At 35.2% G+C, this 23,528-nt stretch overlaps 1 protein-coding gene across 6 annotated transcripts in view; it reads left to right on the top strand.

Annotated features, from left to right (window-relative positions):
* LOC109685614 (rho GTPase-activating protein 20-like) overlaps positions 1-23,118 on the top strand; it is a 36,169-nt gene extending 13,051 nt beyond the window's left edge. For all 6 annotated transcript variants that reach the window (XM_074041657.1, XM_074041658.1, XM_074041659.1 and 3 more), the window contains 7 exons: positions 7,356-7,493; positions 9,855-9,896; positions 10,529-10,607; positions 15,470-15,547; positions 17,711-17,777; positions 19,865-20,032; positions 21,400-23,118. In XM_074041657.1, coding sequence (XP_073897758.1) covers positions 7,408-7,493; positions 9,855-9,896; positions 10,529-10,607; positions 15,470-15,547; positions 17,711-17,777; positions 19,865-20,032; positions 21,400-21,653 — 774 coding nt within the window. In that variant the 5' untranslated portion in view covers positions 7,356-7,407 and the 3' untranslated portion in view covers positions 21,654-23,118. The remainder of the gene's footprint in view (positions 1-7,355; positions 7,494-9,854; positions 9,897-10,528; positions 10,608-15,469; positions 15,548-17,710; positions 17,778-19,864; positions 20,033-21,399) is intronic.
* The last annotated feature ends 410 nt before the right edge of the window (positions 23,119-23,528 follow it).

The raw sequence follows: 23,528 nt of genomic DNA on the forward strand, positions 1-23,528 counted from the left end.
AGAGAATGGTAAGGAAAATCATGATGAAACACTCCCTAGATAGAGACAATCCCTACAGAGTAGTTCCATGTAGACAAGGTGGGTCTTAGGCATCAAATTAGTTGCTGCATATATTATGTCAATCTTTACACAACATGTAAAGATTACACAACACTCCATCTTTACACATGGAGGTTTTCTCACCATGCTAAAAATGTAAGGATTGACATTCAGGGAAGTGAAGTAATTCTTTCTGAACTTCCACCATCCAGAATCAATGCCCGAACCTGATCACAAAACCAAGGTTTTTCTACTGTATCTCATTGTCTGTCAGGGTCTAGTGGTCAGAGAACAGTGCCTTGAACCCAATAGACACAGACTTAGCTTCTAGAAGACTAGAAAACCATGTGACTCTCACTCCAAGGTGCAGAAGTGAGAGCTTCTAGTCATATTTGAGTATCAGTTTGCATTAACTTTTTAAAACACACTTTTCATAACCAGTTGCCCTAAAATGTTCATAAAGTAGGATATTAATTTTTTATGTTATTCACTTGTTTTAGTAATCAAATGATGTATTTGCTTTGATACTTAATACATAATCCTTTATATGATTTTATTGCAGATATTAGCTATACAGGGAGATATATTGTGATAATGTTCAAAATATGTATTAGTTGGATTTAATCCTCCATCATTCTCCCTCTTCCCCATCCTCCCTTCTTAGAACAATTTCAACAGATTTCAGTCTTCCATTTTCATATATTGATACAAAATATATCCACCATTCATGTGTTGTAAGCTTGGTCCTAAGTGTTGCAATGTCAATGGTGAGACCATTAAGAGGTGAACCCTAAGGGAAGATCATGAGGTGATGAGTGCTGCCCTCTGAATGGATTAAGTCTATGAGACCCTGGTGTGTTCATATGAGAAGATTGTTACCACAGAGCAACTCTGGCCCCACTATACTCTGTGTAAGTTTCTGTTTCACCATATAATCTCTCACACATGCTCCTGCCATCTCCCATTCACTGTGATGTGACACAACCAAGGTGGCACTTATCAGAGGCCAAATTGAGATGACAATCTGATCTTGGATATTCAACTCCTCAACTATGAGTGAAATAAACATTTGTGAAGTACCCACATTTAGATATTTTTATAATAATGGAAATTGGACTAATACACTTGGTTATGATATGTTGTACTACAGTTTTGGGATATATTGGGTGAAATGAATAAAGATTGATGTAATCTCTCCATATTATTTCTTACAACTAAATATCAGGCTACAACTACCTCCAAAAGATTAATTTTAAGGAGGAAGAAAATCAGAAGGGAAATAAGTATATTAATCTGACAGTTATGACTGAGCCTCGGAACCCTGACATCACAATGATGAGTGATCTTAACTACTGCAGTATCCTCTGATTTCAGACAGTTATTCATAGCGCTCTGCCAAGTGCTGTAGCTATGGGTTGTGTTCAGAGTCAAGAATTTGAGGAAAATGGATATTCATATCAAGTACAAAGATTTCTACTCAATGCTTCACTGGGCCAGGTAGTCTTTTATTATACTACTTTGGAGTTTAATCATTAAAAGAGTCTGGTGGTCACAGGAATGATTCTTTCTTGGTACCTCTTAAATATATGAACTAATTCTTGCCTCCAGCACTGGTTTCATGAAAAACTACTAATGTTCATACTATTTAGTACTGTTGAACTCAACACTATAGGCTTTGTATTATCAGGAAAGACATGTTCTTGGCATCATGGGAGATAATACTGTGTGTGTCTATGAAGATAACTTCTGTAGTTATGAATGACATTTTATGTTCTGTTCAGTCTATTTGGTTTTAAGTATTAGGACCAAGAATCCTAATGGAAAGGCACCACAGCTCAACCACCACAGCTCAACCAAAAATCTAAGCACTTCAATATGTCTCAAACCTTTTGATATTTCTATTATTACTTGTTCTTTAGCAACTTTCCCCCAATAATTTGAATATTGATATACATAAGATAGGAATAAATGTTCCAGAACCTTAATTACCTCAATTTTCATGCTAACATTACACCAAATTGGAACTACTTCATCATAGGTCTTCTACTGTTCCAAAAACTGTTCTTATCATGTTTACCAATGACTTTCTGATTGATAAAACCAATGCCCAATTCTCAGCTTTCATCTGCCTTGGCCTTGCTATAGCATTTGTCATGGATGATAGCTCCCATCATTTAATACTCTCAGAATAGGCAATCCCCAGGGCTCTCTTTGTGAATCTGTTCTTCATCCACCTTCCTAAGAGACATCATCTATTCTGCTCAGTATTAAAAACATTATGCAATGACTCCTGGATTTCAGTGATGGTGTCCTTATTTGTGAAATGAAACTAGCATTTTTAGCATGGTGTCCCCCTTCAAATTTTTCATAAAGCTCTGTACAATATTTTACCATTGACTAACTGTTCTGTAGTATTTGATGTGTATCACTAAGACATTTCTACTGAAATGATAATACAAGATGAGAAAAACATGTCTTCTGATGCCACATATCCAAACCTGCTCATCCATGGCCCTGTGGAACTAGGAAATGGCTGGCATAGGAAGAAGAGGCATCTGTTCCTATTCAGCGATTACTTACTTATATCTAATACCAGGTAACTATGCACTACATCCTCTCCTGATTATTGCAATATGCATTTTCATTAACATGAATTTTCACTAACTCTTACTATAAGGAATCATAATTTTTTCTATGTCTGGAAATTTTTTATTCCTCCTTTATTTAACTATCATTTGTGGAGATCCTGTTCTGTGCCCCCATATAGAATACAATCAAGAATCAATAGAATCAGGCATTGTGCTTCACAACTGTAATCCCAGCACTCAGGAGGTTGAGGCAGGAGTTATCACAAGCTTCACCAGGAGTATCACAACCTTGGCCAGATGGTGAGGCCCTGTCTTACCACAAAAGAGAATCAATCACAAATATGACAGGCAGTTACCCGTTTTCCTGGGCCTAAAGATAGATGAAAATAAAAGGGGAAATTTCAAATTATATCAGATCTTCTAATAAAAAGACAGATATTTTGATATGCGGAGAAGACTGGGAAGTGTTACAGAGATTCATCCAAGTGATCTTCTGGGGTGATGATATTTAAACATGACCTATGAGATAAAAAGCAGTGACCATTCCAACACTAGACAGAGGTAGCAGCAGGCTGAGGTGAGTGCAACTTGGTCCTTTGGAGGGAATGGTTCAATGAAGTCTAACATGGTGTGATGTGAACCTAATACATGAAGGCATGTTGGCAAATAGGAGACTTGAGTATTATCAGAGATATGTTCATACACTGTCTCCAAAGGTGAATCTCAAAGTTTTGGGATATTATTCTGAAGGGTAATTAACTAGAGACTCGCTCAAAGAGGTGGTTTTTACTGCATTGCTCTGGCTATTGTTAGACAACGGAAAGGAGGGCAGGCAGCACTGGAATTAAGGAAACCAGTTAGAGGTGGCAATATTCCTGATCACCAGAGGATAACACTCCTGACAATCTACCTTGGGGGTGTCAGTGGAAATGAAAGACGCAAGAGCCTGGTTAAGTGGACACACTTTCCTCTTAACCCTGAACACAAAGACACAGCCTAAAACATGGTGATTACTTAGTTGCTGACAGCATGGAGATGGAATGAATTCACTAGCCTGGGCATCTCTTTAACTGTCCCTCTCTGTTTTCATTATCTATCAAATATCATGAAAAACAAAAGATATCTCATCTAGAAACTTTTGAGTCACTCAATAAATCAATATTTTCAATTTTTGTCGTCCTTCTACCTTCTAGCTATGCCATGTCATGATAAGATACACAAAATTCTATATTTCATCTAAGTAATAATGATAGGTATAATTCATCTGTGGCATATTTCCTGTGACATATTATGCTAAGCACCTTATGCATCTCATCTTGGCTACTCCCTTACCTCTCCCATCTGATATAAGCTAATTTTCATTGTTTGACAGAGGGACTTGATACTCAGAGGTCTAATGGCTTACCCATGTCACTGCACAGTAGTCAGTGGAGTTCACATTTAAAACTAGATATGTTTATTTCAAAGCACAGGCTTTCTTTCTTTCCTTTTGGTTCTCATCAAAGAGTCCACAATCATTTTGGTTCTTTCTCATCACTGAAATGAAACTTTCATCAGTGGTAAATAAAAAACCTATCTTCTGTATACTTGGTATCCAGTGAAAAATGGGACAGAACGCTTAGTTAACAGTGACATGAAAAAGAAGTCAATCTATGCAAAGTGTAGAGAAAAATATAAAGATAATATGAGGTGACCAGATTGAGAGAAATTGCCTTGACATGTTATGGTAGAGGCAGTAATGTTGCAAAGAGGACAGAGAGAAAGACATCTTAGATCCTGGCATGAGATCCTTCGGAAGTTCTCTGCCACAGCCTGATTGAGGACAAGTCCTAAATTTTTCAGGCTACTTACGTTCTCTTTATTATCAAGGCAAATTCACTGGAAGGTTATCAGAACCATACTGAGAGCATCATTTATGTTGCATGTAACTTTCCCAAGGGTTCAAGACAGGTAGTTTTACTTGTTTATTTATTTTTTAAATTGTTTTACTGGGGCTACATTGTGACACTTACAAATTTGTTACAATAGAACACAGTTGAATTCATCCCTTCTCTCATTCTCCTTTTTTCTTCTTCCCCCATTCTGGGAATAGGTTCAATAGGTCTCATTTTTCCACTGACAAACGTGAGTGCATAATATTCCCACCATCTTCCGACTACGCTTTCCTTATGTTCTCCTCCTCACACTGGTATCATCCTGCCAGAGAGGACTTGCTTTGCCTTCCTGTTCTGTGTTTGAAAAAAAAGACAGGTTTGATTGTTTAAGATAGATATATAGGGTATTTCTTTGTGAAATTTCCATGTATATATGTGTTATAACTCCAATTGGTTCACCTCTATTTTTCTTCTTTCTACCTTAATCCTCTGCTTATAGTGATTTCAACAGGTTTAAAAATTCTATATTCATTTTTTTGGGGGGGGAGATTTTAAATTTTTTTCTTTCTCCTTTTATCATTTTTGCATTTACTTACATGTGTATACATTGTTTGTGCCACCTTCCCTCCACCCCCTCAACCCCCCAACCCCCTGCTTCCAGGCAGAATGTGTTCTGCTTTCTTCTCCAATTTTGTTGAAGAGAAAATGTAACAGATAATAAGACATAGTGTTTTTGCTAGTTTGAGGTAAAGATAGCTATGCAGAGAGATTCCTAGAGTTGCTTCCATGCACTTGTGTATTGCAGTCCACATTGGTTCATTTCTACCAAACCTCCTTGCTACTTCTTGGATCCCTTCTCATAGTGGCCTCTGCTAATTTAAGATTACTTTATTTGCTCCTCAACAAAGAGCACATCAACTACAATAGACTTTTAGGTTTCCTTCCCTTTTCCCTATTCTTCCCACGCACATTCTAGCCTTAGTGTGTGACCCATGTCCAATAATATTACTGCATTTGTTTTGGGTCTATAATCCACATATGAGGGAGAACATGCGATTTTTGGCCTTCTTAGCCTGGCTAACTTTGCTTAAGATGATGTTCTCTAGTTCCATCATTTACTTGTGAATGATAAAATTTCATTCTTCTTTGTGGCTGAGTAAACTTCCACTGTGTATATGACCACTAGTAGTATATGAATTTTCTTTTTGAGAAAAACATCTGTTAATCCCCTGCAGTAACAAATGTTTTCTTTTCCCTTACAGGTCCCTCTTTGGGAAAGCATGTGTTTTGTGCTTTCAATCAATTCCTTCAAATGATTATTAAAAATTTAGTTCCTCATTTCCCAACTTCTCTACATGAAGAGAGGGGGATTTGTGTTCCACTTTACCTCAGCTCACCTCAGGCTTCATTTGGAAGGACTCACTTTTGAGGTTGATGAACCAGTAACCACCTCAAGTGTAATAGAGTTCTACAATTGCACCATTTATTTTTGTGGAAATAAGTGAATTTCACTTTGTGTGTAGGGATTCATGGGAATTTAAGTGTTTGTTTGCTCATACAGGTAGTACATTTTCTCTAATTGTGGTGAATGTTAATAGTAAATTTTATTTTGAGATTTTTTTGAGGAAAAGAGGTTGATTTAGTGCACAAGAAAAAGTCATTGTTTTAATACTGCAGTTTGAGGATACTCAACCTTATCTAAAATACTTGTGACCAGAAGTGTTTCAGTTTGGGTTTTTTGCTCTGGCTTTGGAAATTTGAATATACACAGAAAAGTTCTTGGGAATATGATGCAAACCTAAATGTGAAAATCATTTATATTTAGTATACACCTTATAGACATAGCCTAAAGGTAATCTTATGTGATATTCCTATATTTTGACTTCAATCTGTCACATGAGATCAGGTGTAGAATTTTCAATTTGTGGTATCATATTGGTGCTCAGAAAGGTTTGCATTCCATAACATTGCAAATTTTGGATATTTGTTTTGGGGACTCTTGACCTGTTCATTAGGAAATTCTGTTTCCAAGAAGATGGGACCTTCATGATTAATTTTGATAGTCATTAGGATGCTAGTTAGTAAGTTGTTTATCCCATTGCAATTGACTTGTGTATTTAAAATGGAATATGCTGAATAACTATTATGACATTAATAATAAAAGAGTAGTTACAAAATAGGAGAAACCATACACCATTTGAGTGTGCACCACTCACTTGTATTACCTTGTGATCTCTGCTCCAGTTTCCCTTGTTCAATTTTCTATTTAGCTTAAGTTGGGTTGTAGGCTACAGTTTTGGGGGTTTTTTTCAGTATGAATAAAATCAATGGGAAAGTGATGTGAACAAAATAATAGCAGGAAATTTACAAAAATCTATTTTCTACAATAATAAATCTTACATAAACTAAGATTGAAATATATTTTGAAACCCTTGAGTTCAAACTTACATATTTATAGCCCTGTCTGTCATATAAAAAATTTATGTTTTCAGGAACCGTACACTCTTGCATTTTTGTTTAGCCCCTGAGATACTTTTTGAAACCATAGTTCTCTAAAACACAGCTTTAAAATACAGAGTATTATGCTTGCTCAGTACTTAATATTCTGAATGATAGCATTATCTACAACTGTTTGGTGCTATCCACAAAGTTTTCAGTGCTTCCTGGGTTAGTCTTCACCCACCACACCCTTGGTCATGGCCCATAGAGCTGGTCACTGAGCCAGACCTCAAGACTGCTAGGGATGGAAGTGACATGCTTTGCTCTGGAGCAGGCATAATTAGTTTCTTCCCATGATCACAGCTGTTCCCACATTTAAGACACAAACAGAGATTGTGCTTGATTATCTTTCTAGGTGTAAGAAAATCTTGCAGATCAAATGTGTAATCCCACTGCGCATCATATGGATGGACAAAGTGGAAGAAGGCGACTCCAGTGCCAAGAAGTCCTTTCTCTTGGGGTGGCCAATGGAGAACTTCAGGGCCACCTTCCAGTAAGACCCACAACTAGGCCTTGTGTTTATATGCTACCTATGATAGGGCACAGTTACTTTTATATTTTCTATCCCAGATCAAAAATGCCATTAAAATTTTCTCAAAAATTATTCAAAATGAGAAAACATTTTCCTCTGGCTGCATATTAAGCTCTAGACTCATTTTTGACCTCCCATAATATTGATCATTTGCCCTGTATTTTCCCCTAAGAGATTTTTACATGCAAATATGTGCAAATGAATCAATAGTCAAATAGGTTTTGACCAGTGCTTTTTCAACAGGACTCCAGAAGCTACTTGGGGTGGATGGATGTTTAAGGACTGTGGAAGGCAGATCAGGGAGCAAGGAACTAGGCCTCTTCAACATCCTCTCTCTGAAATGATCAGAGATTATCTGTGTTTTAAAAGTATCTGAGTAGTTCTTTCTTCAGCAAGTATTATTGCATTGTCAAATTCAGTTTGAAAATTCTTTTTGTACTCCCAATTTAATTGTACAAATTAAAAATATTTTGTCATCAAATACTGAGATGCCTGAATTGCCATGTGACAGATTATCATATTTGTTGTCTGTAGGCAATATATACCAAACATGATGCCTTTAGACAATTTGAAATAGATATTTATTCATGCAGTATAGGTTAGTTTTCCAACACATTCGTAGGCTTGCATGAAGATGGGAATGTGGCTGTCTACCTAGCCATCTTGAGCTCATACTCTTGATTTAACAGCATGTAACACAAAGCTGCTGCTCTGAACAACCACATGTCACACATCATACATATTTTTCTCAAGGGTTCATCACATGCACTCAGTATTCCTCTTTACTTTCTTCACCACTCTGCCAAAACCTGATGCATTATCACAAAGTTGAAATAATTAAAATTTTTACAATTTTATAAATTTAGTAAATTCTGTGATGCATCTTTTGACTCAAGGAACTTTCCAAAGATTATTGGGAAGAAGACTATGTTTGTATCAATCTCTATGTGTCTTCTCTTCCATGGCAGATTTCTCTAAAGGTTATCAGTTCTTAATGTTTTCTCTATGTGGCTGGTTAGAAGAAGGAGTTCAGATTGAGAATATGTGAAGACTTTGCTGAGATGGTTTACAAAATCCTTTTTTTAAAAGGATGTAAAAATTAGATTTCCATTTAGTTATAATGCTACAAAGATGCCCAGTACCTAAGTGCTTTTCCATTTACTGTTGTTAAGATTCTTTAAATTGGCATAATAGAAGTGGTATCCATGTATATATGTAACTTAGGGGCCATCAAGGTGATTCACACTCCTGAAGAAACCCATCCCAGACAGCAGAGAGATGGAAATTGGAGTTTCTTTTACTAATAGAGATATAAAATGTGGCAGTCCTGGGGAAAAAAAGTCTGATTTTCCATAACAATTTCAAGATGGGGTTTCTCAATAACTCAGCAATTTACTCCTGAATGTAGATTCATGAAAAATGCAAACATACATCCACACAAAATCTTCTGTTCAAATGTTCACAGCATCATTGGTCATATTAGCCAAAGTAGAAACCAATTTATACTTTGTAGGAATAATTTGGAGAGTAATGAATAAGGGGCTTGCTTTTCATAACAAGATAATGATGGTAGATAAACAATATTGTGAGTTTACTAAAAGTCACTCATGGTCAGTTTCATGTTGTATGTAATATGCCAGTTTTAAAAAAAATAGTTAACAAGTGATCAATCCATATTTGAATAATTCTCAAAATATTTTTACTTAAATATTTAATACAGCTGTGAAATAACAAGGGGATAGTTAGCAATTTAGATACAGGTGAATTGATCTTGGCCAGACGATCACACTAATGAATGTTTTCTAGGAAGTAATTTTCCATATTACAACTCTGAAGCTTGTATAAAGAAATAAAACATTGTGGAGGTTTTTTCCTCTAAAAACATAGTCTTGTTTCTGGTGCAAGAGTAGTCCATCCAAAGGACAAATTTCTTATGTATGATTAAATCTGATTAACAGTATTTTTTGCATATGAGTAGTACTTTAAGCTCCCTGAGGTTTAATTTGCCTATTTATAAGTTCTGGTAACTGAATCATAGAGCAGTTATGTGAGTTGGCTGTGGTCACATAGTTTGCAGGTTATGGCTGGAATCTAGTGTTTAAATTCCAAACCAACATCTTTTCCCTTTCAAATATACTTCCCTTCACTGGAAAATCACCTGTAAATAGCAAGGTCCCTTAAACTCAGTTATTAGCAGGATACTACTTCCACTTGTACCCACAGCAGTAACAATGGGCCTCTAATCCTTTTATCTGGAATGATGATCTTAAAATCTTAGAATAAATATATTATGCTTAATTTTCCTCACTTTTTATATTGCAGCTCTTTGGAACAAAAGGAAAAGTGGTACTCATTCCTTGAAAGGTATTTTGCCAGTGTGCATATTTTAATTCTTATGTTTGTGATAAAAGAAGGAAAGTCCCTGAAAGCCAGTACCCCTCAAACTATTCTACTTTTTAGTCACAGAAATTACTAGACTATCCTCATATAAATTCTTACTTGCATTTACCCTGAATGTTATTATAAATAGTGTTCTCTAGGTGATACGTACATTTTGTTTATATTTGAGGAAGTTTTGGTTAACTTTCCTTTTCTTCAACCTATAGATTGGAGCTAACATTATTCTTGAACCATATATTAAATTCTCATAAACATAGATTACTTACTCAATTGAGCCAATTCAAAGAAACTGCTTCTTCCCACCTACCCTTGAACCCAGGAAGGTGTTGGGCCCTCCCTCCATCAGGCAAAAATGCTTTGAGGTCTAGACTTGCTTCCCAAATCTTATATCCCATTGAATCCTGGTATCCTCAAGGCCACAGGTTATTTTCCTGAAATATTACCTATTTTCAAACACATAATTGATCTTGCTGTATCTTTTCATATGCCTTAAATATAACATAATAAAGATGGATAATTTTCAAAACAGGTTTTTTTGGAAAAAAATGGTACTAGCTTATTCATTTTTAAATTTTTGGTTATTATTTAATCATTAGAAACATCAAGCTAACAAAAGAGAAGGACAACCAAAAAAGCCTTGAGCTCCAGATCTTCGCCAAAGACTTCCATCCCTGTGTAAGTGTTTTTAAGACAAAAAAGAAAATTTCAAGTTACTGATTTAGGCAGAATAAGAGAGAGAATGAGAGAGAGAAGTGGAGGGAGATAAAGAGAATTTGTAAAGTATTTGAAAAGATAATTTATAAAATGATAGATAATTTTAAAATGTTATATGGAACTAAAAACTTTTAATGAAGGAAACAAATAGAGGGTGTAGTAAAGGGGGTTAAGAAATAGAAATACAGATGAGTTTGGTCAAAGTACATTATATGTATGTAGGTAAACATCACAATGAAATATTGTTATATGTGCTATATACCTAACACATATACGTATTTAACATGCATGCATACATGGTAAATTCTGGGCAATATGAAGCAAGAATAGCCCATTTTAGATACAATGCCTAAACAAAGAAGAAATGTTTCAAATTAAATGTCCATGAAATATACTGGTTTTTGTACTAAAAGAATTTTCCCAAGCAGGTATTTCTTAGCACAATTAAATTTTTATTCAAGTTTTCACTACATATATACATAGTGATTACAGTTGGTTCCATTTTTAAATGTTGTTTAGATGTTTTATTTTAAAATGATTTTGTGTCTTTCAAATCAACATACATTGAAGTAAAAATATGACTAATATCATATAACCTCTTTCTGTATTCACTTATTTGATAACATTTTGCCTTATTTCCTTTATCAAATATTTTCTTTCTTATCCCTTTCCTTAGAAAAACATATATGTACACTTATTTTTTAAGCTCAGTTACATATACCATTCCCCTCTATCCTTACTTATATATTTCCTGAGAATGAGAATATTCTAGGTAACTACCATTGAGTAACTTTAGTAAATTCATTAGTAAGTTTATTATTGTTACATATATATGATATAATATGTCATATATATATATATATATATATATATATATATATATATATATGATATGGTGTGTGTCTGTGTAAACAGTGCTAGTATTTGAGTTCAGGGCCTCACACAAGCTAGGGAAGTGCTTTATGGCTGAGATAGAGATTTAGCCAATATAAAATTTTATCTATTGTTCATATTCCAATTTTTATCAGTTCACTCCAATAGTGTTGTTCTCTTTCCAGTACCGGATCCTCTAGGGACAGGCATTGAGTTTCGCAATTATTTCAAATACAGAGTTTTGAAATAATGGTCCTCAGAAATCAATTGAGCTACCTTAGAGTAATGACACTCTCTGTCCTCTGTTTTACTGCTATTGAAAAAAAACCCTGTATCTTCAATACTATGTAACATTGGATTTCTGAAATTATAGTACAGTAGTCAGGATGTTCACAATGATGAATAAAATGACTATTTTTATGTCACTTATCTCTGTATAGTGGTTCTAGTGGAAGTCAGAAGTTTTTGTTTGTTTTTTGCAGCACTGGGGTTCTTAACTCAGGGCCTGATATTTGCTCAACAGGCACTTTTACCACTTGAGCCACTCAGCTGGCCCTGAATAGTGGTTCTGAATTACACAAAATAGTATTGAAGGAGGAAAAGGGTAGTGCCAATACATTCTTTCTTGACCAATAACAAAGTCATAAGATTGTTCTGACCTGTTTACATGTGCCAGAAGCATTGCAGGAGAGAGAAAAGACTAGATTATTCTCATGTAAAGAAGCATTCAAATGTCTCTGCTGGCTTGATTTCAATGATAACAAGTGGTAACATTTAGAATTTGTCATGGACTACATCTTTATATACACCTTAAAAAGCCAAATTTATTTCTGTCTAATTTGTTTAAAAAATCAATATTTTGAATGCACGTTTTTAGTCTCATAAGTTGAACATTTATATCATCTTTTCTTTTTTTTATTGTTTATTCATTTATTCATATGTACATACATTGTTTGGGCCATTTCTCCCCAGCACCTTCCTCGCTTCTAGGCAGAACCTCTTCTGCCCTCTGCTCCAATTTTGTTGAAGAGAAGACATAGTAATAATAAGAAAGGCATAGTGTTTTTGCTAGTTTGAGAATAAAGATAGATCTACAGAGAGATTCCTAGCATTGCTTCCATGCACATGTGTATTACAACCCTAATTGGTTCATCTCTGCCAGAGCTATTCACTACTTCCAGGTCACCTTCCCATAGTGGCCTCTGTCAGTTTAAGATTACTTTATTAGCTGCTCTGCAGTGGGCACATCAAACACTTTCAAGTTTTAGGTTTCCTTCCCTTTCCCTATTCTTCCTGTATGCATTCTCCCCTTAGTGCATAACCCATATCATCTTGTGCTTGGCCTCAGCTCTTAAGAATTGAGGACACTTGCTCTATATTAAAAGGAAGATATATAAAAAAGAAAAAAGATGGGCATGATGCCACATCACTGTCATCCCAACAAGGGAAGAAAGCATAAAATGAGAGAATTGAGGTGCACTTGGTCTTGAGCAGACATTGAGAACCTATCTCTGATATAACCAGAGAAAAAGGGCTGGAGGCATGGTTCATGTGATAGAGTGTCTGTCTAGCAAACATGTAGCCATGAGTTCAAACCCCAATATTAAAAAAAACCCTACTTTTTTTTCACAAGGAGCTCTGTCTACACAAATTTACATGTTTTTATCTACAAAAACACTATCTGAAGAGAATATGTATATTATTGTAATTATTATTTTGATCTTACTTCGTTCCACATGTCATAAACACCTACTGTCTTGCAAGCCACACAAATTAGAGAATGATTAGAATTTCAAAGAGTTTCTTTGTAGATTTCATGGTGGAATTTTAAAATTATGAGGGACTTTCTGACATTTTAAAAATTACAGAACCTTTACTGGTAACTAAATTTCAAGTTAAAGCACAATGTTTGTACCTGCCAGATATTTTAGCATAAGAAGTTCTGACTTTCCTGAGTTTGGATAATCTGAGACCTACTTTTGGGTTCTGTGACAAATTTTTACAGTTGTTAGGCTATAAGAAGCACAATGAGAAATAACTGAATTTGACATGATTTGTTCATAAAAATCCAATGAACTCTGGTCAGGCTCAGTGGATAATCCTGTAATTCCAGATACTTACAAGCCAGAGATTGGAAGCAATGTAGTTCAAGGCCAGCTTGGGCAAAAATAAGAGTTAGCCAGACCCCCATGCCTAGTTACCCTCAGGGATAGATCACTTGGCCATATGTGCTAGGCTTTGGGTGATCCTCAGCAACACAAACACACACACACACACACACACACACACACATCCAATTGAAAACTTTAGGACTAGCTGTCATGCAAACCAGTTAGTTCCTAAAAAAGTAAAATACAATGAATCATAAAAGGGTTTCCTATACTTTATTTTTAGTGTCACTTAAAGGCCTGTGCTTGCCCACTGATGCTGTTTGTCTTTTTAGCCAGAGTTTCCTTATGTAGCTCAGGCTGGCCTCAAATTCACAATCTCTCTGCCTCAGCCTTTGGAGTACTAGGAGTATAGGGGAGTGATAACATGCAGAGCAACTTTTTTCTTCTTTAAGCAGTGTTTATCAGGTACCACAGACCTGATTGTGGATTTATGTGATATTACAAAATCTGCATGCATAGTAACTTTCTTATTTTATGGTACTATATTTTGAAATTCAGATGGCTCAATAGTATCTGCTCAGAATCCCATTAATCTTTGTTTGATTTTCTATAAATTGTCCTCCTATTTTTCTAGAATTCATGTTCAATGTGTGATGTAGTAGAAATGACTATATTCACTGGCAGATGGGACTAGAGCTAAAATTATGAAAGGTTTCATTCTTGATTCTCAGATTCATTATTTCAATAGATATTAACAATGAAAATCTAGTAACCCTGAAGAGAAACTGTTCTCTATATAGTGGTTATTTGAAAATGTTTTTATGTCAATTTTTATTCCAATTTTAGTAGAACAGAACATATGACACGCAAAGAAATAAAGCCAAACTCGTAACACAACTTGGGTAGAAAAGGAAAGGCTTCAGCTCCTCCTTAATTTTTAAATCATTTTATTATTGTTGCACTGAGGGTACATTGTGACATTTACCACAGTTATTACAATGCATCAAAATTGAGTTTGCCCTTTCCACTATGCTCCTTTATCCCTCTTTCCCCCATTACTGGAACAGTTTCAGTAGGTCCATTTTCCCATTTTCATTCATGAGTACATACTATTTTCCCCATATTCACCCTTCTGTACCCTTTCCCTATATTCTCCCCTCTCTCAGTGGTCCCAATCCTCAGACAGGACTTGTTTAACCTTCAAGTTAATAAAACCTTTCTGTATTTCTCTACGTAAGAGGGTTTCAGTATGACATTTCCATTTGTATATGTCTTATATTCCAAATTGGTCCATCCCCTCTGTTTTTCTCCTCTCTACCATAGTCCCCTTCTTATGGTTGTTTCAACAGGTTTGAAAATTCTTTATGCATTCTTGTATAGAAAATATATCAACCATATTCACCTTCTTAACTTTTTTCTTTTACCCTCCTCCATCTCCCATTAGTAACCTCCCCTTAGTGTGTCCTGCTTTTCATAACATCACCTCGTTCTTTTGAAATTACTCTCCCCCATTATGCAAACAGCCTCACAGCACTCAGAACCAAACCCCATGCCATCTCTGACTACTTAATTTTTTTCTTTCTCAACTAACTTGCTATATTTCATGTGCTACAAATCCTTTATTTGAAGAGAAATGTGTTATACTGAAATATTTCCTACTGATTTCATGTTATATAAAGAAATGAAAAAATATTTAGTCAAGGTTTTGTGCTATACATGTACTTTATTTTCTCCTCACCTGAAAACAAATTTTGCTTGTTTAATGTGCATAATAATTTGACTGTAACTATAGAATTCTTTGTTTTGTCTTATAGTATTTTAATCATGTATTTTTTATAGCCCATTGATGTTACTGCAACAAGTTTTGATACAGTAAATGATATTATTAAGAAGATTCTCTCCATTTTAGGAATAACTGTAAGTTACCTGCAAGCTATTTTAAAATTTAAAGATAACTTCAATTTTTGAGATTCATATCTATTTAAATATGTTTTTTCATATACCTATCATATGATAGCCGATTATTATAGCTATCAAAGTCATAGTTTGTCCCCACACACACATTTTTAGGAACTGAAGCTAGCTAGTTATAAGATTAGTCTATCTATCTATTAACATTGCATTATCATTCTCATTTTAAGTTTCATACCAGCCAAAAGTCTCAAACTATAATGAGTTTTGCTATAATTGTAGAGGATTAATAAAAATATATAACATATACAATAAAAATTGCACAATTTTTAATAGGAAATTCTATTTCCTATTTTTGAAATAATAATATTGAGATGTTCTTTTTGTATTATTTTTTGTTTTCTCCTTTCCCATACAGGTTTATTCTGATTATCATTCAGAGGACTCAATCTGAATGTGATGTGTCCTAAAGGACATGTTTCATTATACAGATTTACATTAAAAACATGTGGGTGGAGACCATATCCCCTGAATGTTGGTTTGTGAATAAGAGGCAGATGTCTTTAAATAACTGACAAAGAGACAAGTTTTGGATGAGACCATGGATTAGGGGTCATTTATGTGTACACACTTCCATCCTATTTTACTTTTAGGTGTCTGTTGCTTTATGTTTTGATTGTGCTTGTATATGTAGTTAAATATTCTTTTGTAAAAGAGGTGCATATATTTGAGAATGAGGCAGCAAAAGAGGAAGAGAAAAGTGCACATCATTCAGAGTTTTATTAAATTTAAAGACTTTTGGATCAAGGAAGCATGTTATAGCAGGGCTCCTTATATAAAATTATTTCCTTGTGAAAATTCCTTGATATTATGACATGAACTCTGAGGTTGTAATTAAATCTGACTGAATGGCATGATTGGGTCCCATAAAATTTCCACAATTTGGAATAATAATCTCTTTTATAGAAGTACAATTTAATAATATATTGAAGATAACTCTGAATTCATATGTTCTTAGTAAAGCAGATACCTCTACCTTGATTTCTAAACTGTAGGATGTATGTGCTCTGAATAAGAATTAAATCCTAGAAAAGACTGAGTAGTTTAGTGGAAGCATGGGGAGAGTGACTTAGAATACAGTTCATTTAATTCATATTTGTGAATCACATTTCCTTAATGTAAACAGCTCACCACAAAGAATTTCTAGTTTAATAAAGAATGAAGGTTATTTGGTTATATAAGTATGCTTGATTTAAGTAACTCCATCACAACATTTTTAATCCATGATTTACAAAAATATTTTTATTAGGTCTCCCAATTTGCCATACAATATTGAGATTATGTAATACCATCCTTGTGCATGCACACATGTGTTTGGGTGTGCCTATTACTAATAACTCCATTTGAAACATATTTCTGCTTTAGCCCCACTTTTAGGACTGTAGAATAATTCAACAGAATCTTGGTAATTTAGGTTTGTTTAAATGAGGTTTCCATATTGTTGGCCAATAATTCTGCTGGGATAACTGTTTTCTACACCTGACCTATTTTTCAGGTAGATTCCTTATAAAGATTCTCTCCTCAGGACAAGACTCCTCTGACTGAATGCAGATGTCAGGCTTCTCCCTGACATCTCCTCAAGGCCTCTTAGACCTCTGTCTCTTTTGCTTAGGGTTATTGAGCTTACAATGCCTTCTAAATTTTACATTGCTTGGGCATAGTCATAGCATGTGTGTGGCTCTCTGAGACACAAGTTTGTCTGCATGTCTGGAAAGGGACATGTGAAAGCAGAAGTCAACATTCTTCATAGACTGTGAAGATAGCAAAAGGCAAGACTCTGGGGATTAAACATTTTTCCCTTAGTGGAGTAGCTTGAGTATTATTTATCATTATTTGGGTCACTCAGAAAATGATGGCTGGGTTGCATTATGATTCATGGTTCTTCAGAAGTCACAAGGCACAAATCTAGAGTAATCTCCTGGAGGCTTAGAAGTATCCAGAGGTTACAGAAATCAGCAGGGTTAACTTAAAACTGTGGCCAACACAAGAATATAATAGCATTTGTACTGATGCAAATTACTTTCCTTCTTAGAAATACTAAGAAAATATGTTCTTCAGTAATCTATTGTGAATGATCTTTTGTGGTGCTTTGTCCTTTCTGTCTCCCAGGGATGTGAAAATGAATACCTGCTGTCTTTCAATTCTGGGAATGAAGAAGCCCCTTTCTCACTCAATGGTAAATGTCAGGGAAAATCTAAAATGTGATTGATGGGATTCAAAGTTGTACTTCTACCTCTCAAAGTATTGATTATTGTCTTAAGCTTAAATAACTCTAAATGTAAAAATGACTCAAAATATTCACTTGTACATTAAAGAAATAATTGCCCAGCATTTACTCTATCACAGGTACCTGGAAATATCTCTCTCCTCAACAATTTCTTGTACAGTTGAGGAGAAAAATGTGATATTTTCCTCTATTTTTTTACACAAAACATGACTTTCTTTGAAAATAAGAACAAAACTATTTTTGGTCATAAAGTATAAAACAGACCGGAAATTAATTTTCCCATTTATTGTTCCTATCCCAGTAAAAATCCACTGTTCCATTTTCTAAAGAGTATGTCACCTCTATTTTGTAAGAATCTTCTATAATTCAGCTATGGCTGTGAATCCATATACAAATATTTAATTAACACAAGCTCTATGCTCAGAACTTCTCACAGCATTAACAGAAAAGGAGATAATCAGACTCTTAAACTCTTCCTCCCTGACTGACCAACCTGTATTTTGGCATTAATTAGGTTGTATTTTCCACTATCTCTTTTTAAAGTCACTGGCAGGTTATTCATCTTTAAAGTTGTTCAAATAATTTAGTTGCAAGAAAAATGCATGACTCATCAAGTGAGGATGAAGAAATAAATCCACTCCAACACACTGGAAGGGCCAGGATATGTAGCATATGCTCTAGTTGAGAGAGGGAGCTGATTTATGTTGGAAATCATAAACATGCTTCTTTTTAATAATGTTGACTTATTTAATAATGTTGTTTATCAGCAATAAATAAATGATGTGGAGAAGGAAATACTGGAAATATATTTTAATGAAATGTATTAATTTGATAAAAAATCTTAATGATAACTAAGGCTCAGAACACCTTTGAACAAAGCTGGTTTAAGGCACTCTAAGAGCACAATAGTCTTGAGGATCCCAGGTCAGCCTTTCTGAATCATTTATTTTAATGTACTCTCTATTCTCAAGTGTTAATCAACTTCTGATTATCCTGAACTTTGATTTTATTGCATTGGTGCCAGAAGAGCTTGCTTTACCCTAAAAGTTGAAAGTTGCTGTATTTCTTGCTCTGAATGTAGCACTGACAATGTATCTGTGCCAGATGGAAAGGAAAAGCAAGAGTTCACCATGTTACATCAGTGAAAAATGAGCAGTAGATACAAGAGAGCTTATATACTCTTTCTAGATAATGCACTTCAAAGCACAGTGTTTTTGATAATTTTTTATAAAGAAAGTAATTTAAAGCATGAAAGAGCAAAATAAGTCACTTGTCATGTAGCTCCTGATGACTGTGAGTGTGGTTTCCCAGATTGCAGCATTTTGCCCACTGTTTCTATTCTCTAATACACTGCAACCTTCTTTCTGCTCACTGTCTGTGAGGAACCACTGGGAAGACAGCAGTGTGAGGGAATCATGAGGAAAACCAGTCTACTGATCATGAGTAGCCCTGACAAGATAACTGACAAAGGGAAACAACATCTCTTTTGGTCAAAGTGACATCATATAAGATAAAGTATTAATCTTAGCAATTCTTATCATATATACTTTAATTATTAAAGAACATTAACAACCAATGTACGTCATTGTATTTTTTTCCATCCTTATAAGTCTCTGCAGTAGGGAGGACATATGTTTGAAATGAAGAATGTAAGGTTAGAGGATTCAAGTAATTTGCCTAAGATAAAAATTTGGTTGTAGTCAAGGCAGAAACTAGAAGGCCTTGAATATTCTCAGATGAGAACATAGCAAAAGTCATTATTGAACCATTCTCAGATGTATCTCTTCATCCCAAACAAGGTAACATATTTAAGGTTTTTATCTCTTTATTACTTAACCTCCTTTGCTTGGTCACCTGTTTTCTGGATGGTCTTCTCAGTGAGTGTGCATAATGCATACTCAGGAGACACAGCATTATTATTTTCACAGACTATAAGAGAGTTATGTTTGTACCAGTGTTCATGAATTCAGCCAAAGGTAAACTTGATCACACCTATCATCATCAGACTGAATCTGTTTCTATTTTTCTCCACATAGGGCATGAATGTCCGTACGCCATCAAAATGAACCAACTTGGAGAGAAGGCATTCATTCCACAGAGACCAAGTAAATTTACTTCTCAGACCTTCCAGGAGCCCATCCTGGGGCAGGTGTCCCTAGATCTCAAGGGCCAGTTTTTCCTAAAGCCAAGGCATCCATCCAAAGGCAAGCACTGGAGCAATTAATATCTTCTCTTCTTGCAAGTGCCATGTCACATTTCTCATGGTTATCACAGTTCCATTCCTGACAAAAAAACTCATGATATGTAGGTATTCCCCATATACTGTAGGGAGATATTATAGACAAGTACCCAATACTCACTCAGAATCTGGCTTAGATTGCCTCTGAGGACTGAAGTTAAGACACAAGTCCCTACTAAGTGATTTTTTTCATTCATCCACAGAAATAATTGCTCTCTTATTTGTATCCCCAGAGAACTTTAGAAAATAGTTATGCATGTATACATCTGTGTGTCTTATGAGAAGACAATCTCTTGAGGCCTGGACTTTCATATCTTCCCCATTCCATGTTGCAGCCATCTGGGGCCAAATTAGTCATGACTACAGCATGACTTAGACTTGAAATGGATGGTCTTGACTAAAGAGCTATGGTATTAAATGGAATCTCTTCCTATTATGAAGGGTCTTTGCATTTCTAACCAAATGAGCAGGTATTTAAAGATACTTGGTCAAATGTCAATCATCTTGCAAATCTTGGCTTATCTGCTACCTTTTTTTTTGTGGTGCTGGGGCTTGAATCAGAGTCTATGCCTTGAGCCACACCACAAGCCCCCATCCCTTTTTTTGATGTGTTTTTTGAGATATAGTCACAAGAACTATTGCCATGGGCTGACTTTGAACCACATCTCTCCCTCCTTAGTAGCTAGGATTACAGGTGTGAGCCACTGGCTCCTGGCTTATCTTTTATCCTCCAAATATTCGGTATATGTTACCAATTTAGTAAAATATGAAGGTATCATGTTTGGAAAAATTTATAGCTGAGCAGTAGAAACTTTGGACTGAGGTTTGAAGACAGACTACATAGTGAAGTGGCCAGAGGCTTACTGAGAAATAACTCAAGCAGGCTGTGTCGTTAAGGGCAGATGCCCTTTTGATGGGATAGAGTTGACCTTGGCTGGATGTTTTGAAAGTTAAACAGGAGGAGATTTTCTTTGAAAGTAGATTATGAGACCACTAGAATTGAATACCAAATAGTTTTAGCTTTCAATGTGTCACTTCATTGGTCATGCTTACCTTCCAAGAATCTTTTCCACCAATGTATAAATAGTCTGATAATGCAATGTTACAGGACAGAGGCAACACTATGTAGTATGCATTCACCTGGGTAGAACTAAACTGAATCTGATCAGGTCACGAGCTGTAACCACAAGGCAATAAGTTTCAGAATGTAGGACATTTACCATAAAATGACACAGATCCTCTACTGTGCAACTATAACAAGAAAATTGTGAGAACAAAGTGAAAAGAATGAAACACCTAACTGTAATAATCTCCCTTCTTCCTTTGATTCAGAAACAGCCACAGATAAAGAAATCTCCAATGCCCGCTCAGGAATTGGAGATTTCGCTGCCGATCTAGATCCTACCACAACAACTTGGATGAATTCCCACCTACCACAAGGACAGGACTACGCATTGGAATTTCTATTATGGATATATGTAATAATGACAGCTCACCATCTCCAATTCTGGGGGAAAGAGCTTGTTGTTACATATTACTGTTTAATTTTTATGCTCCCAGGGAAGGAAATTGTATTCATGGCCTAAAGATTTAGGTGAAAAATCTCAGGGTACAGTCCTGGGCTCATGGGACATATGTTCTGTTTTCCTGAAAGATTCCAAATAGATGCAAGAAATCCTTACACATGAATAGGTAAATGAAGGGTCTAAGAAAAGTTGACTTTTGCTCATCCTAACTGGACTGTTTAAGAACAATTGGGTTCTATAAATTTAGTTTCCTTAATCAACTCATATTTTCATGGAGAAAATATATAATTTCTTTGGTCATGTACACAACATGAATTATTACATCAACTAAGATACATCACAAAACACCCAGCTAAATCTCAAGATATATCAGAAAGTACCAGTCTCCACAGTTACTTTGCCTAGTGTCATTTCTCACTGAATCACATAACATACAGCTTTGTATGAATGGGCAGAGCATTCTCAATTTTCACATTGAATCAAAATGCAAAATAATTTTGGTAATTATACACATAATAGAAAAAACAAGATTGAACAAAATTCAACCTACATAGTTACATGCACAGTAAGCCAACATTTACATGTTGACAGAGGAACATCCTCAAAGTTTTAAGACACTGTCTACTTTCTTCTGTCTTGTCCTTTTGAATTGCTTAGGGTATAAATACACATGTAAAGAGGGCATATGGCAAAAGGATATTTATTCAAAGAGTGATAAAAAACTAACTTTGAATAGGTACATATTTTCTTTTCAAATTCTGATTGCCTCAAACCTTCAAAACTTCAGAAATGTAGGGCCTTGCCTCACTACAGAAGATATGGAAGAAATGTGAAGGGAAGATCATTTGTTACTGTATGTTATTTTTTAAAAATTGACTGTCCTTGATAGAGAAAAGCAATTCATGATGTAAAGATTTATCTGAATAAGGTCATGGTAAAAGTTGAAAAGTGTTAGATATATGGATCATGTGTATTACTTCCTACAAACAATCCAAAAAGAAGCAAGAATCCCTCACAGAATCAAGAGGTAATTGATGTGTAAAATGCAGCCTCGGATAATCAAAAGAGATTTCTTTTTACCTTTGATTCAGGTCAGCAAAATTATTCCCATGCACCCAAGAGTGATAAGGAAATTAATGGAATAACCAGTGTATTTGAAGGAGAACTGTATTAGAAAGTGCTCTGCATGTGAATTATCCAACTGATTTGTCTCCACAGATTTCATGAGTGTAGATGAGTCGGGTGGAAATGACATGGGAACTTAGCAAGAATCTTCATTGTCCAATGCACTATGTGATCTTTGCATTCCAAGCAAGCAATGAATATATGATATTTTTCTCCTTATTTGTTGATTCCCTGGTTTTTTTTTCTTTTTACATGTGTTTTAGGTAAGCCTCAACAGGGAGTGCACAAGATGCTCAGGCTGTAACATAGGTGTTTTCTTTCTTTTTAAAAAGTTTTTTATTATTCATTTATTCACATGTGTGTACATTGTTTGGGTCACTTCTCTCCCCTGCCCCCCTCTCCCCCCCCTCCTCTTCATGTCCAGGCAGAAACTGCTCTGCACTGATCTTTAAATATGTTGAAGATACAACATAAGCATAATAAGGAAGACAAAGTGGTTTTGCTAATTGAGTTAAGGAAAGCTATACAGAAAGATCCCTACCATTCCTTTCATGAACAAATGTGTTATTCCAAGTTGATACATCTCTAAATAATCTTTACACTGGTTGCTGATCCCCTTCTCATGTTAACTTCTGTCACTTTAAGGTTTCTGTATTAGTTCCTCTGGAGTGGGGATATGAAACACTTTCATGTATTGGGATTTATACCTATTCCCATATCTTGTGTAGGTGATTTCCCCTAGTCATGTGATTGAAGACCTAACACATTGCTGCATTTTCCCTAGATCTAAATATCTACAAGGTCCAATAT

The sequence above is a fragment of the Castor canadensis genome, chromosome 9 (genome assembly GCF_047511655.1).
Source record: "Castor canadensis chromosome 9, mCasCan1.hap1v2, whole genome shotgun sequence".
NCBI classification, from domain to species: Eukaryota; Metazoa; Chordata; class Mammalia; order Rodentia; family Castoridae; genus Castor; species Castor canadensis.